The sequence below is a fragment of the Bos indicus x Bos taurus genome, chromosome 5, assembly GCF_003369695.1.
Source record: "Bos indicus x Bos taurus breed Angus x Brahman F1 hybrid chromosome 5, Bos_hybrid_MaternalHap_v2.0, whole genome shotgun sequence".
Lineage (NCBI taxonomy): Eukaryota > Metazoa > Chordata > Mammalia > Artiodactyla > Bovidae > Bos > Bos indicus x Bos taurus.
In genome coordinates, this window is record NC_040080.1 from 57,510,693 (window position 1) to 57,538,635 (window position 27,943).

General features: G+C 41.2%; 1 protein-coding gene, 1 long non-coding RNA gene and 1 other non-coding gene across 5 annotated transcripts; 1 reads left to right on the forward strand and 2 right to left on the reverse strand.

Annotated features, from left to right (window-relative positions):
* Positions 1-1,406: 1,406 nt before the first annotated feature.
* On the reverse strand, positions 1,407-7,687 carry SLC25A3 (solute carrier family 25 member 3). 2 transcript variants are annotated; one of them, XM_027542082.1, is made up of 8 exons: positions 7,541-7,687; positions 7,146-7,306; positions 5,420-5,541; positions 3,997-4,176; positions 3,057-3,238; positions 2,408-2,580; positions 1,829-1,939; positions 1,407-1,748 (listed from the first exon to the last, which is right to left on the reverse strand). In XM_027542082.1, the coding sequence occupies exons 2-8, from the start codon at positions 7,300-7,302 to the stop codon at positions 1,588-1,590; spliced, it is 1,086 nt and encodes a 361-aa protein (XP_027397883.1). In that variant the 5' UTR covers positions 7,303-7,306; positions 7,541-7,687; the 3' UTR covers positions 1,407-1,587. The 2 variants fall into 2 exon arrangements, with proteins under 2 accessions (XP_027397883.1, XP_027397882.1); XM_027542081.1 differs by lacking the exon at positions 5,420-5,541 and adding an exon at positions 5,698-5,822 and having other exon boundaries at positions 7,541-7,651.
* LOC113893857 lies at positions 2,652-2,899 on the reverse strand. The gene has a single exon (XR_003511380.1). It is a non-coding gene; the product is annotated as a small nucleolar RNA SNORA53 (small nucleolar RNA).
* Positions 7,688-9,816: 2,129 nt separating the features above from the next.
* On the forward strand, positions 9,817-27,798 carry LOC113892769. Of its 2 annotated transcripts, none has more exons than XR_003511124.1 (3): positions 9,817-11,566; positions 22,014-22,077; positions 27,060-27,798. It is a non-coding gene; the product is annotated as an uncharacterized LOC113892769 (long non-coding RNA). The 2 variants fall into 2 exon arrangements; XR_003511123.1 differs by lacking the exon at positions 9,817-11,566 and adding an exon at positions 20,546-21,177.
* The last annotated feature ends 145 nt before the right edge of the window (positions 27,799-27,943 follow it).

Here is a 27,943-nt window from a genome sequence, read left to right on the forward strand (position 1 = left end):
GGTGATCAAGAGCAGGTGATCAAGAGTATAGTGATCACCTTGACCAGGTACCTGCTGACCAAAGTGATCACTTGCAAGGCTAAGTCCTAAAAAAGACCCAGCTTCAGAGTCCTGAAATAAGTCCAGCTGCCTTTCAAGGAAAGGCTCAGCCACTAATAGGGAGATATTCAAAGAATCTCTCCTAGCCTGGATGTCAAAAACCCTTTGGAGAGGACCCCAGAGCTACCATCTCACTTAACTTCAGGAGAAACCCAGAAGCAGAAAGGTCCAACAGAAGCTCCAGAATTGCTGACCCACAAAAAGCTTGAGATCATATTGTCTCTTGCCAATATATTTCAGATGATTCGTCACACAACAGTAACTGATGCACACTGGTGACACCAACTGTCACAGCCATCATTGCTCGAGCTCAGACTGCAGCTCTACCTTTTGACAGTTTGGTCCAAATTTATAAGCATAACCCTTCCCCTTCCTCTGCAACACAGGTAAAACAAAGACCGGAACCTTAAACTAAACCTGGTGATGATAATATACAGAAGCTTAACACGCAGGAAGATACACTTGTTTTCTAAACTTAGTTCACTGATCCTTATTACATGGGTTTGTAGTGAGAACACTTCTCTTGCTGTTTAGACTGCTTAGAAGTTTTTTCCTGAGGTCCTATCTGCATAATTTACACAGGGGCTGCAAATTCAGATTATTATACCCAAAGGCCTCAAGGTAAAATGTAATCAGACTTGAAAACAATTCCTAGCCAAATACAAGGGGAAACTTAGTAGTTTTTAGAAAAATCAGTTTGGGTTTAAATCAAGTATCACATGCGTGAATATATAAAGTGCTGCTTTCTCAAGAGCATTCACCCACTCCAGTTGTCAAGTAAGTACCTTTGTGAAAAACTAACTGAAAAGAGTTTAAGGTAAACTTTCTGTAAGTCAGAAAGTCAGATTTGTGCAAGGACTATTAAGTTACTTGAAATACTTTCTAGCTGTCAATAGCTTTGGTGTTTTAAAGACTATCATTCTAAGAATTAGCCTAATTTAGATTAAATTATTTTACAAATAAATAAGGATTAGTAAACGGATTAGGATTTTTAAAAGTATACTAAGTGTTGCAAAAATTTGATTATATACTGAAATGTGTTGGTCAAAATATAACTATAAATGAATATTTATCCATATTCACACTTAACAGTTAAATTAAGTTTTTACAAATTTAGGGCATGGTTCTTAAAAATGTAAGAACTCTCTCGAGTGACCAAACTTGAGACATATAACAACTTACAAATAGGGATCACAGTATTCAACCAACAGTAAATTATTTTCCTTGAGGTTTTAATGTATGTATAATTCTTTCCACCTTAGAATTAATTCTTTAGCTTTAAAAATAATTATCAAATCACAGACAAATCATGTACAGTTGGGTTTATTTCCACATTAAGTTTGAAACTCTTGCTTTTGACAAGAGTACTACAGTAATTATATTAGGAATAGACAACTTCCTACACTGTCAAATATATAAAAGTTCCTTCTGCATTTTCCTCAAACACTGATCAACACGCAGATTCAGTCCATATTTGCTTTCATTTATCTATTGAGTGTACCCAAGCTTTTTCTTCAGAGATTCTGGCATCTCAGGTGGAGGAGGGCGAGGGAGCCTGAAGTAGACCTTCACAGAGTCATAGATAAACCACTGTAGTGCAGTCAGAGTGCCGATCATGATGATACGGGCAAAGAGTCCCTTCCATACACCTGGATAAAATATGAAGTGTAAGTGAAAAATATACTCCCAAGTGTTACTCTTTCTTTAGAGGGGAGGAAACAAATCTTACCTCTAAATCCAAGCCTCTTCAGGACCTCAGAGGCACTGCTACCCTTCTCTTTATTCAACACAGACACCACGGAATCAGCAGGGTGAGAAACAATGGCACAGAAGACTCCAGCTGAAAAAAGTCAAGACAAATGACCCATTATGGAGTCAATTAAAAAAACTTTTTTCACACGATAGCCGACAACCTTTCCATGAGTAGTAAAATTTTGTTTTTTAAAAAACCGTATTTTAGAGTGAGACTGACAAATTAATTATAAAGCAGTCTACCCTATGTAAAACAGAACCATCCCGCAAGTTATATTCAGATTTTAACCAACACTTTCTCTTGTATTAAAAATTTGTTCTTGGAAAAACTAACAAAAAAAGGTATAGCAGTGAAGTCAATACACTCCCAAGTTTAATTATGACATGCAAACCACAAAACAATTATTTTAGGAACTAATTAGCAAGTATTTATAAGTATATCAAATGCAATGGAAAGGTAAAACTTCTTTGGAATATTTTTCCCTCACAAAAGAAGTCAAGAATGGAAATGATTCTTTGTTCTTAATTTCACAAACATGTTCTAAGTAGTTCATACCTATGTAACCTGCCACAAATGTGACAACCAGCTGCTCTGGCTTTGAACATTCACTTCGGGGCTTGGGAACCACAAACTTGTACAATGCTTCAACAGTACGTTCAAAGCAGGCAAACTTCATCATGGTGTATGGTATCTGCCTCATCCAGAGAGGGGCAACCCCCTTGTAGAACCTAGGAAATCAGAAGACTTATTTCACTCAGTTGCACATATTCATCTAGCAGAGTTCTTCATTACTAACGGAAGTGTCCGCACACCAGTCGAGTCCTGATAGTAAAAAATGGCAGCATAATTGCATGTCATTTCTATCAGAACCTAAGACTAACATGCAGGTATATTTATCTTACATGCCAATGACTCAAGCACCTTTGACTATACAACCAAAAAAGTTGCTGGATGTTTCTTTGACTGGAACTACAAGAAACCAGAAGTTTACAAGTAGAACTCAGCTCAAGACGGGCATCCACAAAGGTGGATCTAAGGAAGCATGTGTGGCCTGACCATATGCCAAGTGTTAACTGTGAACACAGATGACAGGAATTCTAACAAGGGTACTTTCCAACCCCCAAGTTGAGAGTTAATGTGCTAACAAATACAGTTTTCTCAAATGAGTATTTTATACTACATATTTAGGCAAATGTTTACTTACGCCTTTAAGCCTTCTTCCTTATACATTTTGGGAGCTGCATCCCTCAGAGTGTTAGCATAACCTGGCTGGGTTTGAATTCGAACCTTAGCAGCTTCCATAGGAGCCAGAGCAATGTCAGCAAAGAATTCAGCACTGGCAGAGGCAGCCAAATACAGTGATGTGCGCCACAGATAGGCATTCTCCTAAATGAAGAAACACAAGGAGGAACATGAACTGCTGTTGCATGGGCTCTTCTCAGTAAGAGACAGTTCTGGAAAATGGCCAAATTTCAGGTATTTTAAGTGTTTCTCTATCACACAGTCCACAGATAACACAAAACACTGAATACTTCTCAGTATTTAGTGTTTACTTTGGACACCAAGGAGATCCAACCAGTCCATCCTAAGGGAAATCAATCCTGAATGTTCATTGGAAGGACTAATGCTGAAGCTGAAACTTCAGTACTTTGGCCACCTGATGCAAAGAACTGACTAATTTGAAAAGACCCTGATGCTGGGAAAGATTGAAGATAGGAGGAGAAAGCGACGATAGAGGATGAGATGGTTGGGATGGCATCACCAACTCGATGGACATGAGTTTGAGCAAGCTCCAGGAGTTGGTGATGGACAGGGAAGCCTGGCGTCCGTGGGGTGGCAAAGAGCTGGACACCACTGAGCAACTGAACTGAACATCAACCATAGTACACTGAATATTTTTAAACTCAAATCCAACTTCCTTGGAAAGCAGCACAGCATAAAAAACAAGCACTGAAATCTAACAAAATGCAGTTTATCTTATCCTGTCTCTATTAAAATAGCCTTATGATTTGAAACACGTTCACTCTTTCTGAGACTATTTCCTCAGCTCTAAAATAAAGTGGATCAAACAAAGAAGATGCTTTTTGGTCGTACCCTTTAAGTTAAAAGCTTAGGACTTTCCATTTCAAAGTTAAATTACATACCTCTCCAAGCATGTTGCTGTACAAAACTTTGAAGACTTCATAAAAGCCAAACTTGCAGAGTCCCTGCAGGGAGTAGCCAATGAAAGTCGGAGCCCATCCTTTGGCCAAACCACGAAAACCATCCTCTTTGAGTGTAACTGAAAATCCATTAAATATGCTCTTGTACTTTTGTGGGTCCACCTGTACATAAAAGAAGAAAAAAAGTTAAAATGTACCAAAGGAATAATACTTCTCATAGATAATTTTGTTATTAGTTTTTTCTTTTGGTTTTTATATAATCTCTAGTAAGTATACAAAGTTAGGTAAATACAAGTTCACTCCATGTTATCCACTTAATGTCTATAATTATCTTTGTAAATGTAACTTTTTGTACATTAAAGTCTAGCTTTCTTTCAGTGAGACTTAAGTCTTAGTAGGTTATTAAGAGAATAAAATTCATATAAAAATACATAATAAAACTGACTTTAAGAGATTTTTCCACCACCCAACTCTTCTAACCACTTAAAAATTACTCTTAAAGCTACTTTATAAAATCTATCATGTCTACATCCCTGAAATATGCTAGTTCATTAATTATAGTTTTGTGAACTTAAGACAATCAAATTAAATACAAATTAAAAAGGTACATCAACATAATTCTCTTTTGACTTAAGTTCACTTTGAGACATGCATAAAACACTCTAGCAAAGGGATACTTAATATTCACTCGATTAACTAACAGAGGTAAACATCTTATCTATTTCTGCCAGTACTATAGGGGCTGATATACATACATCACCTTCCTCTCCCTGCTAATATTTCACCTTCCTTTCTCTTTTAGGTAAGTAGACTTCTAATCCTGTTTGGGACAAATAAATTTTTGATGTTTGATTATTTTTGTTTCAATAATCCTAATTAAGACATTTTAATTGTAAAAGAAAATCTTTTACGTAAGTATGCAAGAAGCTTTGCCCACAAATTTTAAATACTCAAACACTGTCTTTTTTTTTAAATCTACAGTGTTCTCTGCCTTGATCTTATCAATAAACAAGAGATATGAAGTCACATCATACAGTGCACAAAGAATGACAACCTGCTCTGACACGTAACTGCTTATAAAATGCTATTTGGACGTAATTGCTTATAAAATGCTATTTGGAGCATTAAAAATCAGCAGGCCTTTAAGAACTCTAGGCAGAATTAAGCCCAGCAGCAAAAAAGAAAAAAAAAAACACATAGCTTTACCTTAAAAGAGGTATTTCTTGGATTTAAAACACTAAAGTAAAAATCTTACTGAGTAAAAGAAATTTGAGTTTGGTTTCCTACTAAAACTTCTGGCAGTTGTAATGTCTTCAAATTCTTCTCACTTGTGAAGTCCTTTAATATTATTTGGAATTAAGTCATACACAAAAGAGATGTTCAGTGTTGTCATCTCAATACAAACCTGCATACGGCATTTCACTAAGTCCAGAGGAACAACAGCAGTGTGTGTCAGACCACAACTTAAGACCCCACCAAAGCCACACAGTGCATAAAACTTCGCGGAGCCATATTCACAACTGTACTCTGTAATAAGACAAGACACACCATGCATTTTAATATAATACTCATGTTACTGGTTATCAACTTACCTCCTGGACAGTTAGGTTTCCACACAGCTTGTTAGTAGATAACAGCCATGCTTCAACAATGTTTTATTTAGTCCAACATGCAAAAACAAACCTGCATCCTGCATTTAACCAGATCTAGAGGAACCAATGCTGTATGTGTTGTGCCACAGCTAATAATTCCTCCAAGTCCACAAAGGATAAAGAATCTGCCAGATCCATAGTCACAGCTATACTGCTCTGTTTGATTGAAAAAAAAAAATCAAATAAGTATTTCTTCAGAGATGACTAAGGCCATGGAAATGCAAGAGAAACTACATTTCCTTGTGAAAAAGTACAATCACAACTTAACAGCTCTGGCCATGGTTTACAAGTAAACAAAAATAGTTTTCCACCTGGTGTGAACACAAAATCCACTGCCAAAATCAAAACAATTGTTTAAAGATTATGAAGGTTCTTATCTGTGAGATACTATCCCTCTCTCATTATGCCATATTAACTTTAAAGATAGTTTTCTACATCACTAATAGCTCTTCCAATTAAAACCAAACTTCAGATTATTAATGGCTGATAAGAACACATTTCTGAAGTACAAATCAAACTCAAATCATGTAAAAGCTTGCAAACCTCTTACCCCAAACACTAACCAATACTATTCCCACTTATGGATTCCTATAGTGAAAAACTAGATAAGCAAATTTCTCCAGTTAAATACATTTACTACACAAATGACCACAGATTTAACTTTCTAAATTGAAGGACCGATTGATCATGTAAAGGTTTTTTACCCACACTAAAGAAAGAACAGAACAGAAAGGCATACATGATTTTTTAAAATCTTTATAGTTTACAAATGCAAGGTAGATAATACTTTCAGTACTCTTCCTGCAATTTGGTTTTCACGTTTCTCTGTATATACACTCCACTGGGATTTAAAACACAAAGGATTAAAATAAATTTGTGTCTAAACATCAAGAAAACCGAAAAAGACGATGGAAAGTATTCCTATTAACTACTATCTCCTTTCTATGGTCTCGCTGGGGCTACAGATCAGGAGCATTAAAAATGTCTCAGTTATCTCACATAGCTTGTGTCAACTAGTATTAGACCCCGGGAACACCCAAGGGAGGGAATAAAGGAACAACTAAGGGAGGAAGTACTTTTAAGAAAATTAAAGCAAAATCAAAGAACAGGTAATACAGTTAGAACTACTCCGGCCAGAAGTTAGGAAGAAGGCTTTACCCAATACTTAGTCAGCTGACCGAGCGGGCTCACGGCGGAGAAGAGAAGGAGCTAGTCACGGCCTCTATGTCTTTAGGCTATCGAGGACGTGGAGGTCACGGAGGGAACAGAGCCTAGGCCCTTCCACGTCCTTGATGAAGGGCCAAGGATCCGACACCCGGGTAAGGACGGAACGGGCTGACATCCTCGGACAAAGCAACTGGGCGCCGTCCTAAAGGGCTGGACGCGTCCTTCCCTGTCCTCCAGGCCGGGCCAGGCCACGAAAGCCGAGGGGGCCACGAGTGTACCTCCCGACCGTATAGGGACAGGGTCTGACCTCACCTTCTACAGCGGCGGCTGCCAGGTTGCGAGAGCGGCGGGGTGGGCCCGGGGGCCCGGCGGGGTCGCTGCGGGGCCCCGCGAGACCATCGTGCACCAACTGCAGGTGAGGCGCGTTGAAGGGGTTCGCCCGCGCTAGGTGCACCACGGACGAGTACATCTTCCTAGAAGAGGAAGCGATGGTAAGAGGAAAGGCCAAGAGGGCTGGAAGGCCCGCCAAAGTCACCTGCACTCTGGGAACCCCTACACGGGCCTGGCCTCTTCCAGTCTCCGCGCCCTTGAGGAGGTCACAGCGGCCTCCCAAAAGGAGGAAGTCCACCGGGCCTACAGCCAAAAGGGCACCCCTCCCGGGCTCCGCTCCCTGCACCCACAGCGGGGGAAGGCCAAACCGCACTCACTCCCTAAGATGGCGAACACACAACCGGTCTCTCAGAAAGGCTGCAGCTCACAGAGGCCGAATGTCCTCCGGGCCTTTAGGTCTGTGCCCTTCGCGCGTCGTCAGCGCGACGCACACAGCGCGTCACTACCGGCAGATAGCACCCATTGGCGGAGAGGAACGCCGAGGCCTTAACGTCATCGCGTTCTCCTAGCAACCCTATCCCCGCCCCACTCGCCCCAGCCCTTCCGGCCCGGCCTTTGCGCAGGAGGATTCATTCTGCGCTTGCGCGCATTCCGGGTAGGGTTTTTGAGCTGTGTGGGACCGGGTTTGTGACCTTCTCTTTTTGTCCCTTCACCTTCAAACGTCTCTCTTAGAATCCCGGCTGCCGTTCTTTTCATTTAAATGAGTCCCAAAATAGTAGTCACTTAAAAAAAATGCGGATACGTGATGATATATTATTTCGGTGTTAGAATGTCACTACAGTATTTTGTGTCACAACTTCTGCCATTACGGTACTTTTTTTCTTTTTTTTTAAGTTGCATCCATTGACATTACACATAGACTTTCTTCATCTCCCATCAGACTTTAGGAGAGTATTTTAAAAGGAAACGTGTAATAAGAATTCTTAAGACTGCTTGCTGCTTCATCTCAATAGTTTATATAACGTATAACAGCATTGGGGCTTCCCAGGTGGCAAGTGGTAAATGCTTGCCAATGAAGGAGACATAAGAGACTCAGGTTCTATCCCTGGGTAGGGATGATCTTAAAACATGCCCTGGAGGAGGGCATGGCAACCCACTCCAGTATTCTTTCCTGGAGAATCCCATGGATAGAGGAGCCTCCTAGTCTATAGTCCGTAGGGTTACAAAGAGTCCAAATGGAGTGAAGCGACGTAGCACGCAAGCACACACATGATAGCATTAAATAAATTATTTTTAACAAGTGGGAGTTCAAGGGTGAACTAGAGTGAAAGTGATTGGCGGCAGATTTTTTATGTCTAATAAATTTATAAAATCTTCTTTCAGTTCAGTTCAGTCACTCAGTCGTGTCCGACTCTTTGCAACCCCATGAATCTCAGCCCGCCAGGCCTCCCTGTCCATCACCAACTCCTGGAGTTCACTCAGACTCAAATCCATCGAGTCAGTGATGCCCTCCAGCCATCTCATCCTCTGTCGTCCCCTTTTCCTCCTGCCCCCAATCCCTCCCAGCATCAGAGTCTTTTCCAATGAGTCAACTCTTCACATGAGGTGGCCAAAGTACTGGAGTTTCAGCTTTAGCATCATTCCTTCCAAAGAAATCCCAGGGCTGATCTCCTTCAGAATGGACTGGTTGGATCTCCTTGCAGTCCAAGGGACTCTCAAGAGTCTTCTCCAACACCACAGTTCAAAAGCATTAATTCTTCAGCACTCAGCTTTCTTCACAGTCCAACTCTCACATCCATACATGACCACAGGAAAAACCATAGCCTTGACTAGACGGACCTTTGTTGGCAAAGTAATGTCTCTGCTTTTGAATATGCTATCTAGGTTGGTCATAACTTTCCTTCCAAGGAGTAAGCGTCTTTTAATTTCATGGCTGCAGTCACCATCTGCAGTGATTTTGGAGCCCAGAAAAATAAAGTCAGCCATTGTTTCCACTGTTTCCCCATCTATTTGCCATGAAGTGATGGGACCAGATGCCATGATCTTCGTTTTCTGAATGTTGAGCTTTAAGCCAACTTTTTCATTCTCCTCTTTCACTTTCATCAAGATGCTCTTTAGTTTCTCTTCACTTTCTGCCATAAGGGTGGTGTCATCTGCATATCTGAGGTTATTGATATTTCTCCCAGTAATCTTGATTCCAGCTTGTGCTTCTTCCAGGGCAGCGTTTCTCATGATGTACTCTGCATAGAAGTTAAATAAGCAGGGTGACAATATACAGCCTTGACGTACTCCTTTTCCTATTTGGAACCAGTCTCTTGTTCCATGTCCAGTTCTAACTGTTGCTTCCTGACCTGCATATAGGTTTCTCAAGAGGTCAGCCCTGGGTGTCCTTTGGAAGGAATAATACTAAAGCTGAAACTCCAGTACTTTGGCCACCTCATGCGAAGAGTTGACTCATTGGAAAAGATTCTGATGCTGGGAGGAATTGGGGGCAGGAGGAAAAGGGGACGACAGAGGATGAGATGGCTGGATGGCATCACCGACTTGATGGACATGAGTTTGAGTGAACTCCAGGAGTTGGTGATGGACAGGGAGGCCTGGCGTGCTGCAATTCATAGGGTTGCAGAGAGTCAGATACGACTGAGTGACTGAACTGAACTGAACTGATGCTTGGTTTAATTTCTCTTGTCACCGTTTTGAAATTGTTAATGAACAAGAGACCCTGTGTTTTTCATTTTGCACTGGGTCTTGCAGATTGTGTAACTGGTCCTGGACAGGAGTGATACCTTGAAGAGTTTGTGAAAACTCAGTGAGATAATATCTTCTTTTTTTTTTTTTCTTTCATTTTTGTTTGATTAAATGGACTTGAAAAATTAAGCTAAGTCATGTATACTAATGGTAGCAATATTGACTAAAACTCCATTCCTATATAAGCTTGCAAGATTTTTATAGAAAATTAACATTATAATACTAGAAAATTATTCACTATTAGCATCCTAAGAAAAAAACTGGACAAACCTTTCAAAAGCAGATATCAGAGGCTTCATTCTTGTCTATTTCCCATCCTTTGACTAGAGTTCAATAATAATTTTGGTGAGATCAATAGTGTTCACATTTTTATGACTATTACTTACAGTAAGCCATGGTGAATGGTATAATTATATTTCCAATATTGAATGATTGGAACTTCACCATGGTGAATGGTATATTTCCAATATTGAATGATTTATTATCCTCCAGAGGTAATAATTGTCACTTTTGACATTTGTTTGGTTTTCTAATTACTCATCACTAATTCAAAATCTGCTGTATTAGTTTGCTAGAGGCTATCATAACAAGGTACCTCAGACTGCATGGCTTAAGCAAAAGAAATGTCTGTTCTCATAGTTCTCAGTGAAACAGTTTGTAGAAGTGAATGATTTGCAGAATTCTTGCTACATTTGGGCTCCTTATGATTATGCCCAAGGATGGGCTTAGTGGAAAAAGGGCTCAGAGTAGCGTAACTAAAGTTTGGTCAAGGAGAGAGTCTTCGTCCATGCCTTCCTGTAGTATACCACGGCATTTTAATTTCATTTCATATAGGCCACCATTGGATTAAAATTTCAGCCAAACCATTTAGAGACACTTTCAGCAGGTTGAGCTAAAACAATGCAATGGGACACGGTCTTTACTGTACTCATATCAATTAACTTGGCTTGGTCTACCATTATATTCCTTCCCTTTTATTTTAGTTATTGCTACTTATCAAATTTCCTCAAAATTTAGGGACATAAAACAACAAACACTATCAGCTCGTGTTTTCTGAGGGCCAGGAATCTGGATATGGCTTACCCATGTGGCCTGACTCAAGGACTGTCATGGGGTTGTAGGCAAGCTTTTGACTGGGACTGTGGTCTCTGAAGACTTGATCGGGGCTGGAGGATCTGCTTCCAAGACCACAAACTTGACTGCTGGCAGGACATTTCAGTTCCTCATCACAGGGCCCTCTCCATAACACTGCTCATGACATGGCTTTCCCAGAGTGAGTAATTCAAAAAGGAAAGAGCAACAGAAGCTACAGTGTCCTTTATATCTAATCTCAGAAGCGACACAGCATCACTTCTGTATTTTATTGGTCACGCAGATGATAATGATGTGGAAAGAGAGGTGGGGATCATTGGTTAACTACTTAGTTAACTTCTAGTTAACTACTACACATCCAACCAAACATGCTTAGCCTCCATCCCCAGGCACGCTGCCCAAGTTTCTGTTAACATAAATCTTGCACTTTTTTTGTCTTACCTTCTAGGATCTCCTGCATCAAGGTCTAGAAGCAGTGGGAGGTATTGCCAGTTGCTTTTGAGAAAGCCTAACACACTCTACAAGGCAACTACCTCAGGGAAGTCTATTACAATTTTTTTCAGGTAAGGAGCAACTAGGGCTGCACAGGTAAGGGAGGAAGGACTATTTCTACTAGCAAAGGAGGCTCAACAGGATTTAGAGATTCATGATCCCAGTGTCATCTGAATCTTCTTGTGTGTTCCCATTCACGCTACTCAAAACAAAACAAAACAAAACAAAAAAACACCTTATTTTAACATGAGGCCCGCAAGATTGGAAATTCAGTTGCATTGTAATTCAGGAATGGATTTTAGGTTTGGTTTGGTTTTTAGAGATTATGGGCTTCCCCTTGTGGCTCCGCTGGTAAGGCATCTGCCCACAATGTGGGAGACCTGGGTTCAATCCCTGGGTTGGGAAGATCCCCTGGAGAAGGGAATGGCTACCCACTCCAGTATTCTGGCCTGAGAATTGCATGGACACTATAGTCCATAGGTTTGAAAAGAGTTGGACACAACTGAGCGACTTTCACACTTAGAAGTGCATATAGGAAGGCAGTCAGTATGTTTTCTGATCCTTTTTCTCATCTAAACTGAGAGTTTAAAACCCTAAGTTCATGGTTTCCTTTCCCCTAGTTCTCCAACATAGTTAAGAAAAGAAACAACTCCACTGTAGTTCTTATTTTCACTTAAATATTCTCTGGAAGCATCTACTTGGTCACCCAGAGCTTTGCCTTATTTAGCCATTTGGCTAATGATGTCCACAGATCATAATTTAAGAATTTTTTTTTGCTAATGCATGCCATGAACAACAATGTCACAATTATGACAACTGGTTACCAATGTCTTTAAATTCAGTAAGACCAGATAACTCAGAACAAATTCAGAGAAACCCATTCTTTTCTTTTTATGGCTGTACTATGGGGCTTGTGAGATCTTAGTTCCCCAACCAGTAATTGAACCCAGGACCAGGGCAGTGAAAGTGATGAGTCCTAACCACTGGACCACCAGGGAATTCCCAAGAAACCCATTTAAGGTTTGATTCTCCCGGAATTGCTTCCAATCCTACTGTCTATATCAGAATTTGATCAGAGAAGCATAGGCACTATGAGTCATATGGAATACAAGATTTATTTGGGGGATTAGATCTTATGAAATTATGGGTGCTGGAGAAGAATTTGCCTCTATGTCTGAGGTTGGACCTGAAATTACTGTAAATTGGTAGGACTTACAGCCAGATGGGAAAGCTGGACATGAAGTGGGAGTGAGCAGGGACAAACTAGAACCCACAAAGTCAAACGAGACCGTAAGTCTGTCTTATCATCTACAATGCGGGTTCCTACAGGAACCATGGTGCGGGTGTTCATGGGAGCCATGGTGCAAGTGCTCATGGGAGCCACAGTGCTGCTATGCATCTGGCCCAGGACTCAGGAGAAACCAGGGAGTTCTGTGAAGGAGCTCCATACCTGGCTTCTGCCCCATTCTAAGGTGAGCCAGCTAATCCGCCACAATGAGCACACGCGGCCACAGCACCTCATGTCTTGCACTGACCTTCAGAGTGTGATGACTGCTGCTTCCTGTCTGCCTTTGGAATCTTGCACAAATTTCCCTTGTGACCAGTCCTGACTCAGGCTCATATTGGGAGATAAGCAGTTAAACTTTGAGATACTAGAGAGAGAGAAAGTTCAAGGAGAACTTTTCCACAGTTGAGAAATTTAGAGCTAAAAGTCAAGTTTGCTTTTATAGATTTGATGATCTTCTCTATCATGGGGAATCACCAGAAAGGCCTTAAATAATTCCTAGCACAGTCATGTAATAAAAAGATATAAAAAATTGTGCAAGGAAGACAAAAGTCCATTTTCATATCCACCCTGAGGAAAAAAGGATGACATCCACTTGTTTGTTTGTTTGTTTGTTTTTTAAATTAGAAATCTTGTTTTTTGGTAGGTTTTACTTTTTCATATTTTTGTGTGACTTCATAAACAGAGTAGAGAGAAGTTTGTCTCTATGTAGCTGAAATAAGTTAAAGTAGGCTTTACTTTTAAGGCTGTAATTTCCATTCTGGAAAGTTTTAAAATCCCTTCTTTGAAACAGTATCCTTGGTTGAGACTAAATTACATTGGCTGTAAAACTAGCTGTGAGCTCTACCATAGTGCACCCCAAGAAAGCAGACCCAGCTCTGAAGACTAGGCTTAGACTCTTAAACAAAAATTTTTTTTAATTTATTTTATTTTTTGGCTGTGCTGGGTCTTTGTTGCTGCACAGGCTTTTCTCCAGTTGTGGAGAGCAGGGGCTACTCTCTAGTTGTGACGCACAGGCTTCTCATAGTGGGGGCTTCTCTTGTTACAAAGCATGGGCTTTAGGGTGTGCAGGTTTCCGTAGTTGCGGCACGTGGACTCAGCAGTTGCGACTCTCCAGCTCTGAAGCACAGGCTCAATAGTTGTGGCGCATGGGCTTAGTTGCTCGGTGGCATGTGGGAAATCTTCCCGGACCTGGGATCCAGTCTGTGTTTCCTGCATTGGCAGGTGGATTCTTTACCTCTGAGCCGCCAGGACAGCGCCCCCACCAGGCTTAGACTCTTGAAATCACCATGTTTGTGTGTGGAGCTGAACACAGTGAAAGTTACAGCTGTATATTCAGAGACGCTTTATTTTATAGGAAATAAAAGGCAGGGGAATCCTTTTACCCAGTCTTTATCACTTGATATCTTGAAATTTCCTTTTTTTCCTGCAATTAAAAGCATAAAATATGCTTTGGTCCAGAGAGGAGAGGCATACCTAGACATGGCAGAGCCTAAAACAGTCCACATGGAAGGTGCACACCCATGTGGCACTCTAGTCACTCAATGGCTACAGTTCATCACCTGGACAGATTTTATGAGGCTTGGTTATCACAAATTCAGTTAAGTCACTCAGTCGTGTCTGACTCTTTGCGACCCCATGAACTGCAGCATGCCAGGCTTCCCTGTCCATCACCAACTCCCGGAGCTTGCTCAAACTCATACCCATTGAGTTGGTGATGCCATCCAACCATCTCATAACCTGTTGTTCTCTTCTCCTCCTGCTTTAAGTTTTGCCCAGCATCAGGGTCTTTTCTAAGTTGTCAGTTCTTTGCATCAGGTGGCCAAAGTATTGGAATTTCAGCTTCAGCGTTAGTCCTTCCAGTGAATATTCAAGACTGATTTCCTTTAGGATGGACTGGTTGGATGTTCTTGCTGTCCAAGGGACTCTCAAGAGTCTTCTCTAACACCACAGTTCAAAACCATCAATTCTTTGGTGCTCAGCTTTCTTTATAGTCCAACTCTCACATCCATACATGACTACTGGAAAAACCATTGATTTGACTAGACAGACCTTTGTTGACAAAGTAATGTCTCTGCTTTTTAATATGCTGTCTAGGTTGGTCATATCACAAATTACAGTTTCCCAAATCTGGTTTCTCATCAAAGCACCTGGGGAGCTTTTAAAACACAGATTTCTCAGATCTCAAAAGATTCTACCTTAATAAGTCTGATGAAGAGTCCTGCTGCTGCTGCTGCTGCTGCTGCTAAGTCGCTTCAGTTGTGTCCAGTTCTGTGTGACCCCATAGACGGCAGCCTGCCAGGCTCCCCCGTCCCTGGGATTCTCCAGGCAAGAACACTGGAGTGGGTTGCCATTTCCTTCTCCAATGCATGGAAGTGAAAACTGAAAGTGAAGTCACTCAGTCATGTCTGACTCTTCGTGCCCCATGGACTGCAGCCTACCAGGCTCCTCCGTCCATGGGATTTTCCAGGCAAGAGTACTGGAGTGGGTTGCCGTTGCCTTCTCCGAATGAAGAATCCTTGAAGCTGCCATTTTTTATAAGATTTCAAGGTTATTCTTAAAATAGCCAGGTGTAGGGACTGCTGATCTAAGAAATTCAAAGATAGGCGAGAGCCTTTGAAATGGGCCTGCCCCAGCGGTAACAGCATCTTGAATTATCTAGTTTGCCACGGTTGTAAAGTGCTCAGTTACTGGAAAGGAATCTCTGCTGAACTGGTCTGCTTCAGACTGATTATTGACTTTGATCTTCCACATGGAAGAGCAAGGTGCAAGGCTGCAGTGCACACCATCAGTGCCCCATACAAACTCAGGCATCTGAAGTAAGAGAAGTATAAAAACAGCTGCTTAAATACGGACACAGCCACAGAAGTTTTAGAGAGAAATTAATATATCTGAAGAATAGCAAATGTGAAAAATAATGAATATAAAATGAAGGGACTACGCAGTTCCCTGGAGGCCTACTGGTTGGGATTCCAGGCTTCCACTGCAATGGCCCAGGTTCAGTCCAGGGTCAAGGAACTGAGATCCTGCAAACCAAAGAAAAAAGAAGGAACCAAGCCTTACTAAAAGGAATAGAAATAGTTTTGTTTATCCTTAGATGGTACAGACTATATCTAACACCTAAATTTAAATGTAGTTTTATCACAGTTCGAGTCTCACGCCACTTGGGATGTTTTTCCTGTAGCAACTAAGAGGCCTACTCACAAAAAAGATCAAGTATATGCTCAGTTGCTCAGTCATGTCTGACTCTTTGCGACCCCATGGACTGTAGCCCGCCAGGTTCCTCTGTCCTTGGGATTCTCCAGGCAAGAATACTGGAGTGGGTTGCCATGCCCTCTTCCAGGGGATCTTCCTGACCCAGGGATAGAACCCACATCTTCAGCAGCTCCTGCATTGGCAGGCAGATTCTTTACCATTGAGCCACTTGGGAAGCCCAAACGATAAAGAAAAGCCATCAAAATCAGGATATGACCAGTGATATAATACTACTGTCCAATCTATAGGTCCTACCTAAATTTTCCAATACTGTCATTTATAGCAAAAAAAAAAAAAAACAAATCAACACTAACCAAGAATACCTTTTATTCTAGTCCACTATCCAGTCTAGGTGCATGCTGCATTTAATTTTCATGTCACTTTAAGTTTCTTCAATTTGGAACAGTTCTAACTTTCTTTGTCATTCATCCCCTTGGCATTTTAAGAGTACAAGACAGTTATTTTGAAAAATGTTGTTCAAACTGGCCTCTCTGATATTTTCTCAGGACTGGATGTAGAGTATGCATTTAGGGCAGGAGTATCATAGAAATGATTCCTTCTTCTTTTTGGAGTGTCATATGAGAAGGCACATCATGTTTTGTTCTGTTACTGATGAGTGAAACTTTGATCACTTGATCAAGTTGGCATTTGCCGAGTTTCTTTACTGTAAGGTTACTATTTTTGTCTGTAATTAATATGTAGTTTGTGGGGAGATACTTTGAGACTGGGCTTCCCTGGTGTCTCAGTGGTATAGAATCCACCTGCTAATGCAGGAGGCCCAGGTTTGATCCCTGGGTTGGGAAGATCCCCTGGAGGAGGGCATGGCTATTCACACTAGTATTCTTGCCTGGAGCATCCCATGGACAGAGGAGCCTGGTGGGCTATAGTCCATAGGGTCGAACAGAGTTGGACACAACTGAAGCGACTTAGCACAGTACAGCATTTGAGACTACCTAAGTATTCTGTTCTACAACAAACTTTCACCTACTAATTTTCACATTTGTCAGTGATTGTTGCTTGAATCAATTACTATTGTGATAATTGCCAAATAGTGATTTTCTAACTCTATCAGTCCTACATTTATTCTACTACCAGGAAGTGCTTTCCTTTTCCCTCTTATTTAATTCATTTATTTGTATCAGTATGGACTAATGGATTCCCGTTTTATTCAACAATTTATAATCCAATAGCAACATTATTTTTTTTACTGCTTCTCTTGTCCCAGATTTGAAACCCTTTAAGCTGGGAACCCCTTTAAGCTGACCTTACATTTTTTTCTACAAGTCCCCATCATTTTTTTGAGTACTTTGTTACATTCTGGTGCAGCAAGAGGTTCCAGGCTCACCGTATACTTTTTCTACCCCAGCCCAGGAATCAACCATTTATCTGAAGGGCTTTGGTTCTGTTTACAAGAGAATAACAGAAACAAAAATCTGGGAGCAAAATATGGTTAATGTTCTGAGGTGTTTTCTCAGTGTATATATACATACATACATATTTCTGTCTATCAATCCATCTATCATTGATTATATCTTCTATTTTTAAAATTTTAATCAATTTAATTTTTACTGTGCTTGGTCTTCATTGCTGTGCATGAGCTACTCTCTAGTTGCCTTGCTTAGGCTTCTGATTGTGGCTTGTCTTGTGGAACATGTGTTCTAGGTCATGTGGCTCTGTAGTTGTAGCATGTGGGCTCTAGAGCATGGGCTCAGTTGTTCCAAGGCATGTGGAATCTTCCTGGACCAAGGATTGAACTGTGTCCCCTGCACTGGCAAGGGGATTCTTAACCACTGGACCACCAGGGAAGTCTGATTATATCTTCTTCCTTTAATTGCTATTCTTTGCTTCAACAACTCATCTGGTTTATATATATATATATATAAAATTTATTTTTTAATGTGTTTTTGGCTGTCCTGGATCTTTGTTGCTGCCTGGGCTTTTCTCTAGCTGTGGTGTGCAGGGGTTACTCTCTAGCTGCAGTATGCAGGCTTCTCATTGCAGTGGCTTCTCTTGTTGTGGAGCAGGGGCTTTAGGGCATGGGGCGTTCAGTAGTTATGGCTCCTGGGCTCTAGAGCACAGGCTCAGTAGCTGTGGTGCACAGGCTTAGTTGCTCCATGGCAATATGGGATCTTCCCGGATCAGGGATCGAACCCATGTCTGCTGCATTGGCAGGCAGACTCTTTATCACTGAGCCACCAGGGAAGCCCATGATTATATGTTCTTTTAAAAACCACGAGTGCCAGTGGTGAAAAATTGAAAGCATTTCCTCTAAAGTCAGGAACAAGACAAGGGTGCCCACTTTAACCATTACTATTCAACATAGTTTCGGAAGTTTTGGCCACAGCAATCAGAGCAGAAAAAGAAATAAAAGGAATCCAAATTAGAAAAGAAGAAGTAAAACTCTCACTATTTGCAGATGACATGATCCTCTACATAGAAAACCCTAAAGACTCCACCAGAAAATTACTAGAAATAATCAATGACTATAGTAAAGTTGCAGGATATAAAATCAACACACAGAAATCCCTTGCATTCCTATACACTAATAATGCGAAAACAGAAAGAGAAATTAAGGAAACAATTCCATTCACCATTGCAACGGAAAGAATAAAATACTTAGGAATATATGTACCTAAAGAAACTAAAGACCTATATATAGAAAACTATAAAACACTGGTGAAAGAAATCAAAGAGGGCACTAATAGATGGAGAAATATACCATGTTCATGGATTGGAAGAATCAATATAGTGAAAATGAGTATACTACCCAAAGCAATTTATAGATTCAATGCAATCCCTATCAAGCTACCAACAGTATTCTTCACAGAGCTAGAACAAATAATTTCACAATTTGTATGGAAATACAAAAAACCTCGAATAGCCAAAGCGATCTTGAGAAAGAAGAATGGAACTGGAGGAATCAACCTACCTGACTTCAGGCTCTACTACAAAGCCACAGTCATCAAGACAGTATGGTACTGGCACAAAGACAGAAATATAGATCAATGGAACAAAATAGAAAGCCCAGAGATAAATCCACGCACATATGGACACCTTATCTTTGACAAAGGAGGCAAGAATATACAATGGATTAAAGACAATCTCTTTAACAAGTGGTGCTGGGAAATCTGGTCAACCACTTGTAAAAGAATGAAACTAGAACACTTTATAACACCATACACAAAAATAAACTCAAAATGGATTAAAGATCTAAACATAAGACCAGAAACTATAAAACTCCTAGAGGAGAACATAGGCAAAACACTCTCTGACATACATCACAGCAGGATCCTCTATGACCCACCTCCCAGAATATTGGAAATAAAAGCAAAAATAAACAAATGGGACCTAATTAACCTTAAAAGCTTCTGCACATCAAAGGAAACTATTAGCAAGGTGAAAAGACAGCCTTCAGAATGGGAGAAAATAATAGCAAATGAAGCAACTGACAAACAACTAATCTCAAAAATATACAAGCAACTCCTACAGCTCAACTCCAGAAAAATAAATGACCCAATCAAAAAATGGGCCAAAGAACTAAATAGACATTTCTCCAAAGAAGACATACAGATGGCTAACAAACACATGAAAAGATGCTCAACATCACTCATTATCAGAGAAATGCAAATCAAAACCACTATGAGGTACCATTTCACACCAGTCAGAATGGCTGTGATCCAAAAGTCTACAAATAATAAATGCTGGAGAGGGTGTGGAGAAAAGGGAACCCTCTTACACTGTTGGTGGGAATGCAAACTAGTACAGCCACTATGGAGAACAGTGTGGAGATTCCTTAAAATACTGGAAATAGAACTGCCTTATGATCCAGCAATCCCACTGCTGGGCATACACACTGAGGAAACCAGAAGGGAAAGAGACACGTGTACCCCAGTGTTCATCGCAGCACTGTTTATAATAGCCAGGACATGGAAGCAACCTAGATGTCCATCATCAGATGAATGGATAAGAAAGCTGTGGTACATATAGACAATGGAGTATTACTCAGCCATTAAAAAGAATACATTTGAATCAGTTCTAATGAGGTGGATGAAACTGGAGCTTATTATACAGAGTGAAGTAAGCCAGAAGGAAAAACACCAATACAGTATACTAATGCATATATATGGAATTTAGAAAGATGGTAACAATAACCCGGTGTACGAGACAGCAAAAGAGACACTGATGTATAGAACAGTCTTATGGACTCTGTGGGAGAGGGAGAGGGTGGGAAGATTTGGGAGAATGACATTGAAACATGTAAAATATCATGTAAGAAACGAGCTGCCAGTCCAGGTTCGATGCACGATACTGGATGCTTGGGGCTAGTGCACTGGGACGACCCAGAGGGATGGTATGGGGAGGGAGGAGGGAGGAGGGTTCAGGATGGGCAACACATGTATATCTGTGGCGGATTCATTTTGATATTTGGCAAAACTAATACAATTATGTAAAGTTTAAAAATAAAATTAAATTTAAAAAAATAAAAATAAAAACCATGAGTGCACACGAATACTTCCAAATCAGAATTCGCCAGAATTCATTCTAGCATTTGTTTTTCTTTCCACACTTACAGTACCCTTATTTGGTTTCCATTACCTTCGATATATTGTCTCTTACTTGCTTATCCCTTTTCTTTTGGAACCAATTTCTCAATCCTGCCCACTGTCTCCCTGGCATAAACCTTACAGGCCCACTGGCACTGGTTACCTGAAATTAAGAAGAGAAACCAATAAATTAAAGAAACCAACCCATGTTTTTTAAGGAAAAGAAAAATGGAAGGAGAAGAGGAAGAGGAATGGGAAACAGCTTTGGCTCTCATTATTAACAAATTAACTCCAAATTTGTATCAGTATAACTCAGTAAGAGTGTACTTCTTGCTTCTGTAAAGCTTAATGCTGATTGAATGGTTCTCCAAGAAGTTCTCTTCCAAGTGGTGACTCAGGGATCAAAGGTGCTTTATCAACACCATTGCCATCTCAACACGTGACGGCTGCTGGTTTGGCCAAAGGACAGAGTTGCAACAAGTAAAAGGCACACCCTCTCTCAGCGGCCTCAGAATGAAAGGAAAACACCACTTCTGCTCATGTTTCTTGATGGAGAAATAATCTCATGACATCACCCAGATGTACAGGATTGAGAAAGGTAATAGCATATGGATATTCAGGGACTCATTGGGTGTCCCTGGTGGCTCAGATGGTAAAGAATCTGCCTGCAATGTGGGAAACCCAGGTTCGATCCCTGGGCCGGGAAGATCCTCTGGAGAAGGGAGCACCAACCCACTCCAGTATTCTTGCCTGGAGAATTCCATGGACAGAGGAGCCTGGCAGGGATCTCAAAGAGTTGGACAGGACTGAACGACTAACACATCCAATGTAGACACATTTGCACAGATTTTATTTATATCTAAATAACAACGTAGCTTCCTGATGAATATTCTTGGAGAATAACAATGAGGAAAAAATGAATAAACTTATATACTATTAAATACAGCTGCTGCTGCTGCTGCTAAGTCGCTTCAGTCATGTCCGACTCTGTGCGACCCCATAGACGGCAGCCCACCAGGCTCCCCTGTCCCTGGGATTCTCCAGGCAAGAATACTGGAGTGGGTTGCCATTTCCTTCTCCAATGCATGAAGGTGAAAAGTGAAAGTGAGGTAGCTCAGTCCTGTCTGACTCTGAGCGACCCCATGGACTGCAGCCTACTGGGCTCCTCCATCCACCCGATTTTCCAGGCAAGAGTACTGGAGTGGGGTGCCATTGCCTTCTCTGTTAAATACAGCAGTCATCTATAAAAACGATTTCAGTTTTGGATTAGTTTACTTATATACTTTATTTATTAACTTTTTTAAACAAAATTGATATTTTATTTAGGTTGAAGTAAACTATGCAAAATTGATTTTCTTCACCAAAAATAATAGCGATATTTTCTATATTATTCCTAGATAAACCACAAAACACTTATGTTTGTTGGTTTTCTAGGTTTTGCTTGTAAATCAAGATGAGGCAGTAGATATAGTCATGGAAAAAAGAAGAAAACAGACAGGTAAGTTGTTCGTATCCATGGCCTCTGAACTTGTCTTGACAATGAAACTGAAGTGTTTAACATATACCTGCCAAAAAGCTTATGAAGGTGCAGACACAACAAAGGAAGGTAAACAGCAACAACCAGATGTGGAAGAACAATGGCAGGCTCTTCCATTCAAACTTTAACAATAATTTGTTCCTTTAACTTCATTTGGTAAAGACAAAATCTAAACTGAAATCCTTGTTTGGCGAGCTCACGTTTCTCTCATGGTCTGATTATTGGATTGTCTGATTCAAAGATATGTTTTCCAGTAGTTGGTACTAATTAGTAGTTAGCAGGATCATGTCTCTATAATAGCCACTCCTAGTCCAAAGGCTAACATACTCTTTCCTGGTGGTCCTTGTAAGCATCTCGATTATTAGCAGTCCAAGGTTGGAGAAACCCCAGTAAGACGGTAGGTGCTGGAGCAGCTGTGAGGAGATACCCCATGTCCAAGGGCAAAGGAGAAGCCCCAGCAAGACAGTAGGAGGGGCGAATTCATGTTTAGAATCAAACTCCATTCCTGCCAGAGATGCTCAGTGCTCAAACAAACCGTGTGTGCACCAGGACCCTACAGAGACTGAGACAGAACTGTGTTTGAGCATCTCCTGTGGAGGTATGGGTTGGCAGTGGACTGCCACAGGGGCAGGGCCTCTGGGTGCAGCAGACTTGGGTGTGGCATAAGCCCTCTTGGAGGAGGTCGCCATTAACCCCACCATAGAGCTGCCAGAACTTACACAGGACTGGGAAATAGTCTCTTGGAGGGCACAAAAAGAACCTTAGGCACCAGGACCCAGGAGAAAGGAGCAGTGACCCCACAGGACACTGTCCCGGACTTGCCCGTGAGTGTCCAGGAGTCTCCAGTGGAGGCGTGGGTCGGAGGAGGCCTGCTGCAGGGTTGGGGGCACTGCGTGTAGCAGTGCCAGCATGGGATGTTTTGAAGGAGGTCACCATTATCTTCATTACCTCCACCATAGTTTGGCCCCAGGTAAATAGCAGGGAGGGAACACACCTCCACCCATCAACAGAACACTGGATTAAAAAACTGTAGTAAAGGTGCAGCCCTGTGCTTCCTTCCTTAATTATAACTATTTTTAAATTTTGAAATAATTTCAAATTTACAGCAAAGATGAAAGAATAGTAAAAGGGTGTACTTCATCTAGAGTTACCAGTTTTTAACATTTTGCCACAATTGCTTTAATAGATTCTTTTTTGTCCATCCATCCACCCATCTTTATAATTCGAACCATTTGGGAATAAGCTGCAGACTTACACTTTTACCTAAATACTTGAGTGCATTTCTCAAGAAGCATTGTTTTCTTACACAATCCCAGTAAGATGATCAAAATCAGGAAATTTAACTGTGATAATATAATCTACAATCCCCAATCAAAATCTGCCAATTATCCCAATTATGTCCTTTAGTAATGGCTTTTTTTGGGGGGGGGGGTCCACATCCAATCCAGGATGACACATTGCATTTAGGGGTCATGTCTCTTTAGTTCCCTTTACTCTGTAAGTTTCTCAGTCTTTCTTCATCTTTCATGACATGGACAGTTTTAAAGAGTACAGTTTAGGTATTTTGTAAGATTTCCCTCTTTGATGTTTCCTCATGATTAAAGTTGTGCATTTAGGGAAGGAAGGAGTATAGCTGATTAACAATGTTGTGATAGTTACAGGTGAACAGCAAAGGCCTCAGCCATATATATGCATGTATCCATTCTCCCTCAACTCCCCCACCCCATCCAGGCTCCCACATAACACTGAGCTGAGCTCCGTGTGCCATACAGTAGGTCCTTGTTGGTTATCCATTTTGAACATAGCAGTGTGTGCATGTTGATCCCTAACTATCCCTTCTCCTCATTCTTTCCCCCCTGGCAGCCATAAGTTCATTCTCTAAGTCTATGAGTCTGTTTCTGTTTTGTAAATACATTCATGTACATAATTTCTTTTTAGATTCTGTATATAAGACATGTCATATGATATTTCTCCTTCTCTGTCTTACTTCACTCATATGACAATCTCTAGGTCCACCCATGTTGCTGCAAATGACATTATTTCATTCTTTTTAATGGCTGAGTAACATTCCATTGTATATATACACCACCTCTTCTTTATCCATTTCTCTGTCGGTGGACATTTAGGTTGCTTTCATGTCTCCACTACTGTAAACACTGCTGAGTGAACATTGGGATGCATGTATCCTTTCAGACCAATTTTTTCCTCTGAGTACATGCCCAGGAGTGGGATTGAAGGGCCACACAGTAGCTCTGGAACTTCCCAGGTGGCACTAGTGGTAAAGAACATGCCTACCAATGTGTTCTAGGAGATGTAAGAGATGTAGGTTCAATCCCTGGGTGAGGAAGATCCCCTGGAGAAGAAAATGGTAACCCACTTCAGTATTCTTGCCTGGACGATCTCATGGATGGATAAGCCTGGCGGGCTACAGTTCATGGGGTCTCAAAGAGTCGAACATGACTGAAATGACTTAGTATGCACATACAGTAGCTCTACTTTTAGTTGTTTAAGGAACTCCATAGTGGCTGTTGGATAAGGCAATGGCACCCCACTCCAGTACTCTTGCCTGGAAAATCCCATGGACAGAGGAGCCTGGAAGGCTGCAGTCCATGGGGTCGCTGAGTGTCGGACACGACTGAGCGACTTCACTTTCACTTTTCACTTTCATGCCCTGGAGAAGGAAATGGCAACCCACTCCAGTGTTCTTGCCTGGAGAATCCCAGGGACGGGGGAGCCTGGTGGGCTGCCGTCTATGGGGTTGCACAGAGTCGGACATGACTGAAGTGACTTAGCAGCAGCAGTATAGTGGCTGTATCAATTTGCATTCCCACCAACAGTGTAGGAAGGTTCCCTTCTCTTGAGAGGAGCTACTTTTGAGACTGTGTCAATACCCTGTTTCTGAAAAACTCATACCAACTCATTTTCACATCCATTGATGATGCTTGCCTGAGTCAAAGACTACTACAATAGTTAAAAATGGTAATTTTTAAAGTTCTTTTCCCTTCTACATCTTTTAGTTGACTATTCTACTCTAAGAATGAGCTTCCCTTTTTAAAAAAATTTATTTACTATTGATATAGACTCTGGATTCTAGGTTATAATACATTATGGTTATTTTGATGTTCAAATTATCCTAGTGAGAGCCCCTTCAGGTTGACTTCTTGTTCTTCTAAAACGTCCCATCACTTTTTCGCACACATCCTTACTTTCCAAGATAAGATATTCTGGCTCTTTTTTCTCCCCCACATTTTTCAATCTTCGAATCAGTCATTTCTCCATGAATCCCTGATTCCTTTTACTGAGAAATAGTTTTTAGGAACCTAGTCCTTTCTTAAGGAAGGGCTTACATTATTGAACCTAAAATGATTTGGGTGGTCTTAACTGCAGAAGTGAATTAGGTCCCATTTGCTCCAGCTGAGAAAGCATTTACCTCCTTTACATTTCTGTAAGATCCTAAATTTTACAAGGATTTGTTTTGATTATCAGTGCGTTCTCAGCACATACAGTGCCAGAGATGCTTAATAAAGTATTCCATAAACATTTGTTGCACGGTTTACATGCTGCCAAGAGAAATCTATTCGAGATACAGTTCCAGGTTTAAGTTCAAGGATCACTAATGTGCTTACATTTTTTGCATTCATTTGTTATGGCCACTTATGCTACAGATTGGTAGCTTAAAATAGACTTACGTGTCCTTCTGTTTACCTTGATGTTTTGTATTATATTAGAAACCTTTAGGAGTCAACAGTTGAGCCAAAATTTTTCAGTGTCCCTTTTTCAAGACTGTCCTGTCTTCATGATTTTCTAAATAACTAGGCCATGGTTTCCATAAATGTCATTTCATTTTATGAAGACTGAGATGATACTATAAAATCTGAGGTGTTAATTCACAATGAATAGTTGAGAATTTTATGCTTGTTTCCTCTGATAAAACTGAGGTCATAGTCATTCAGGAAAAAGGAACAACACTAGTAATTTTTTTGTTTACTATTGGATTTGGGTAAACAGGCACAAAGAGAACATTGAAGTCACACAAATAATAACTACAGAAAGCAGTTACTGCCATCAGTGCTGGAGGAACTGATTTCAGACGCCAACAGCGGTGAGCAGTAGCTGGAAGTGAGACCCTAGTTCCCTGACCAGAAGTCTAATTGCTAGACCAGAAGCCAGCAGCTAGGGCTTAAAGCCCCAGTCCTTGCCTACCTTGACAAGAAAGAATTCTGACAAGGAGGCAGAAGGTAAAGAGAAAAGTAAAATGTTTATTGGAAAAGCAGTGTAGGAATTCCCTGGTGGTTCAGTGGCTAAGACTGCGCTCCCAGTGCAGGGGGTCTGGGTTCGATCCCTGGTCAGGGAACTAGATCCTGCATGCTGCAGCTAAGAGTTCACACACCACAACTAAAGATCCTGCGTGCTGTAATGAAGACCAGGTGCAGCCAAACAAACAAAGATTTTAAAATGACATTTTTTTAAAGAGAAAGTAAAGCAGAGTACATACAGGAAAACGCATGGGCAAACTCAGTGAGAGTCTTGAGAATTGTGCCTTTGGGAGGTTAAAATATTTTATAAAGCGGTAGTATTCCTGTCTTCCCTCTGGCCAGTCATCTTGTTTTTCAGCCCCCTCAACCCACCTCAGCTAATTTATCTCAGGACCTTCCCCTAGGTGCACAAGAACCCTTCAGCCAAGATGGATTTCAATGCAAAGGCATCTGAAAAAAGCAAGACTTATTACAGCTTGTCATCCCCTGAACATTAACCCCCAAGGAGCCTTTCTGCACCTGTGTAGTGTCTCCCTTGCCCCAAGGAGGGAGAATGTGAGATCTCTTGATCCGTTTACTTAGACAAGGTTTAGCCCCTCTCTGTTCCTACCATAACTGTTATCTTCAAGTGTCCTCAGGAGACAAAGCCTGGCTATTAACCCTATTTTGTTGTTACTTTCATTTCAGAGAGCAAACAGGAGGCTGATTGTACCTGGAGACCACCTATCTCCTGTCTGAGGAAATGCAAACAGGCTAGTTGTACATGTATGACTTGAAGCCCATATTTTTTCTCATCCCAAGAAATGTAAACAGGAGGCCAGTAGTAAATGCCTAGCCTAGAGCCCATCTACCTCCTGCCTCAGAACAAATTAAAGAGGTTGGGGTTATTAGAATTTAAGAGTTGCGAGAAGGGGCTATGTGGAACCAGAAGCCAAACCTGTGAGAAGGTGCTTGCCTTGCTGCTGCTGGTATCTCCCACGGGGACTCAGGGAGGCTAATTCTAGAAATGCCAGAAGAAGCTGTCGACAGGAGTCAACTGGTGCTGCTGCTGGAGTAGGACATGGCAGCCCACTCCGGTATGCTTGCCTGAAAAATTCTATGGACCTATACAAACCTGGCGGGTTATAGTCCCTGGCTACAGTTGCAGAGTCGGACAGAACTGAGGAGGCATGCGCACTGTTGGAGTGACGGGAGTCAAGATGTGAAGGATTCCAACAGGAGCAACGGTGAAGTCCCTCCTCTTGCTTCTAGCATCCCCTATTAATGGAACCTAAAATAATTTTTTGCTTGTCTCAATCCTAGGCATAGAGTTAAAGAGGAGTGGGTTTGGAGCCAAGAGACAGTCAATTCTATTAATTCAGTTTAGTCGCTCAATCGTGTCGACTCTTTGTGACCCCGTGAACCACAGCACGCCAGGCCTCCCTGTCCATCACCAACTCCTGGAGTCTATCCAAACCCATGTCCATCGAGTCGGTGATACCATCCAACCATCTCATACTCTGTCAGCCCCTTCTCCTGCCCTCAATCTTCCCCAGCATCAGGGTCTTTTCAAATGAGTCAGCTCTTCGCAT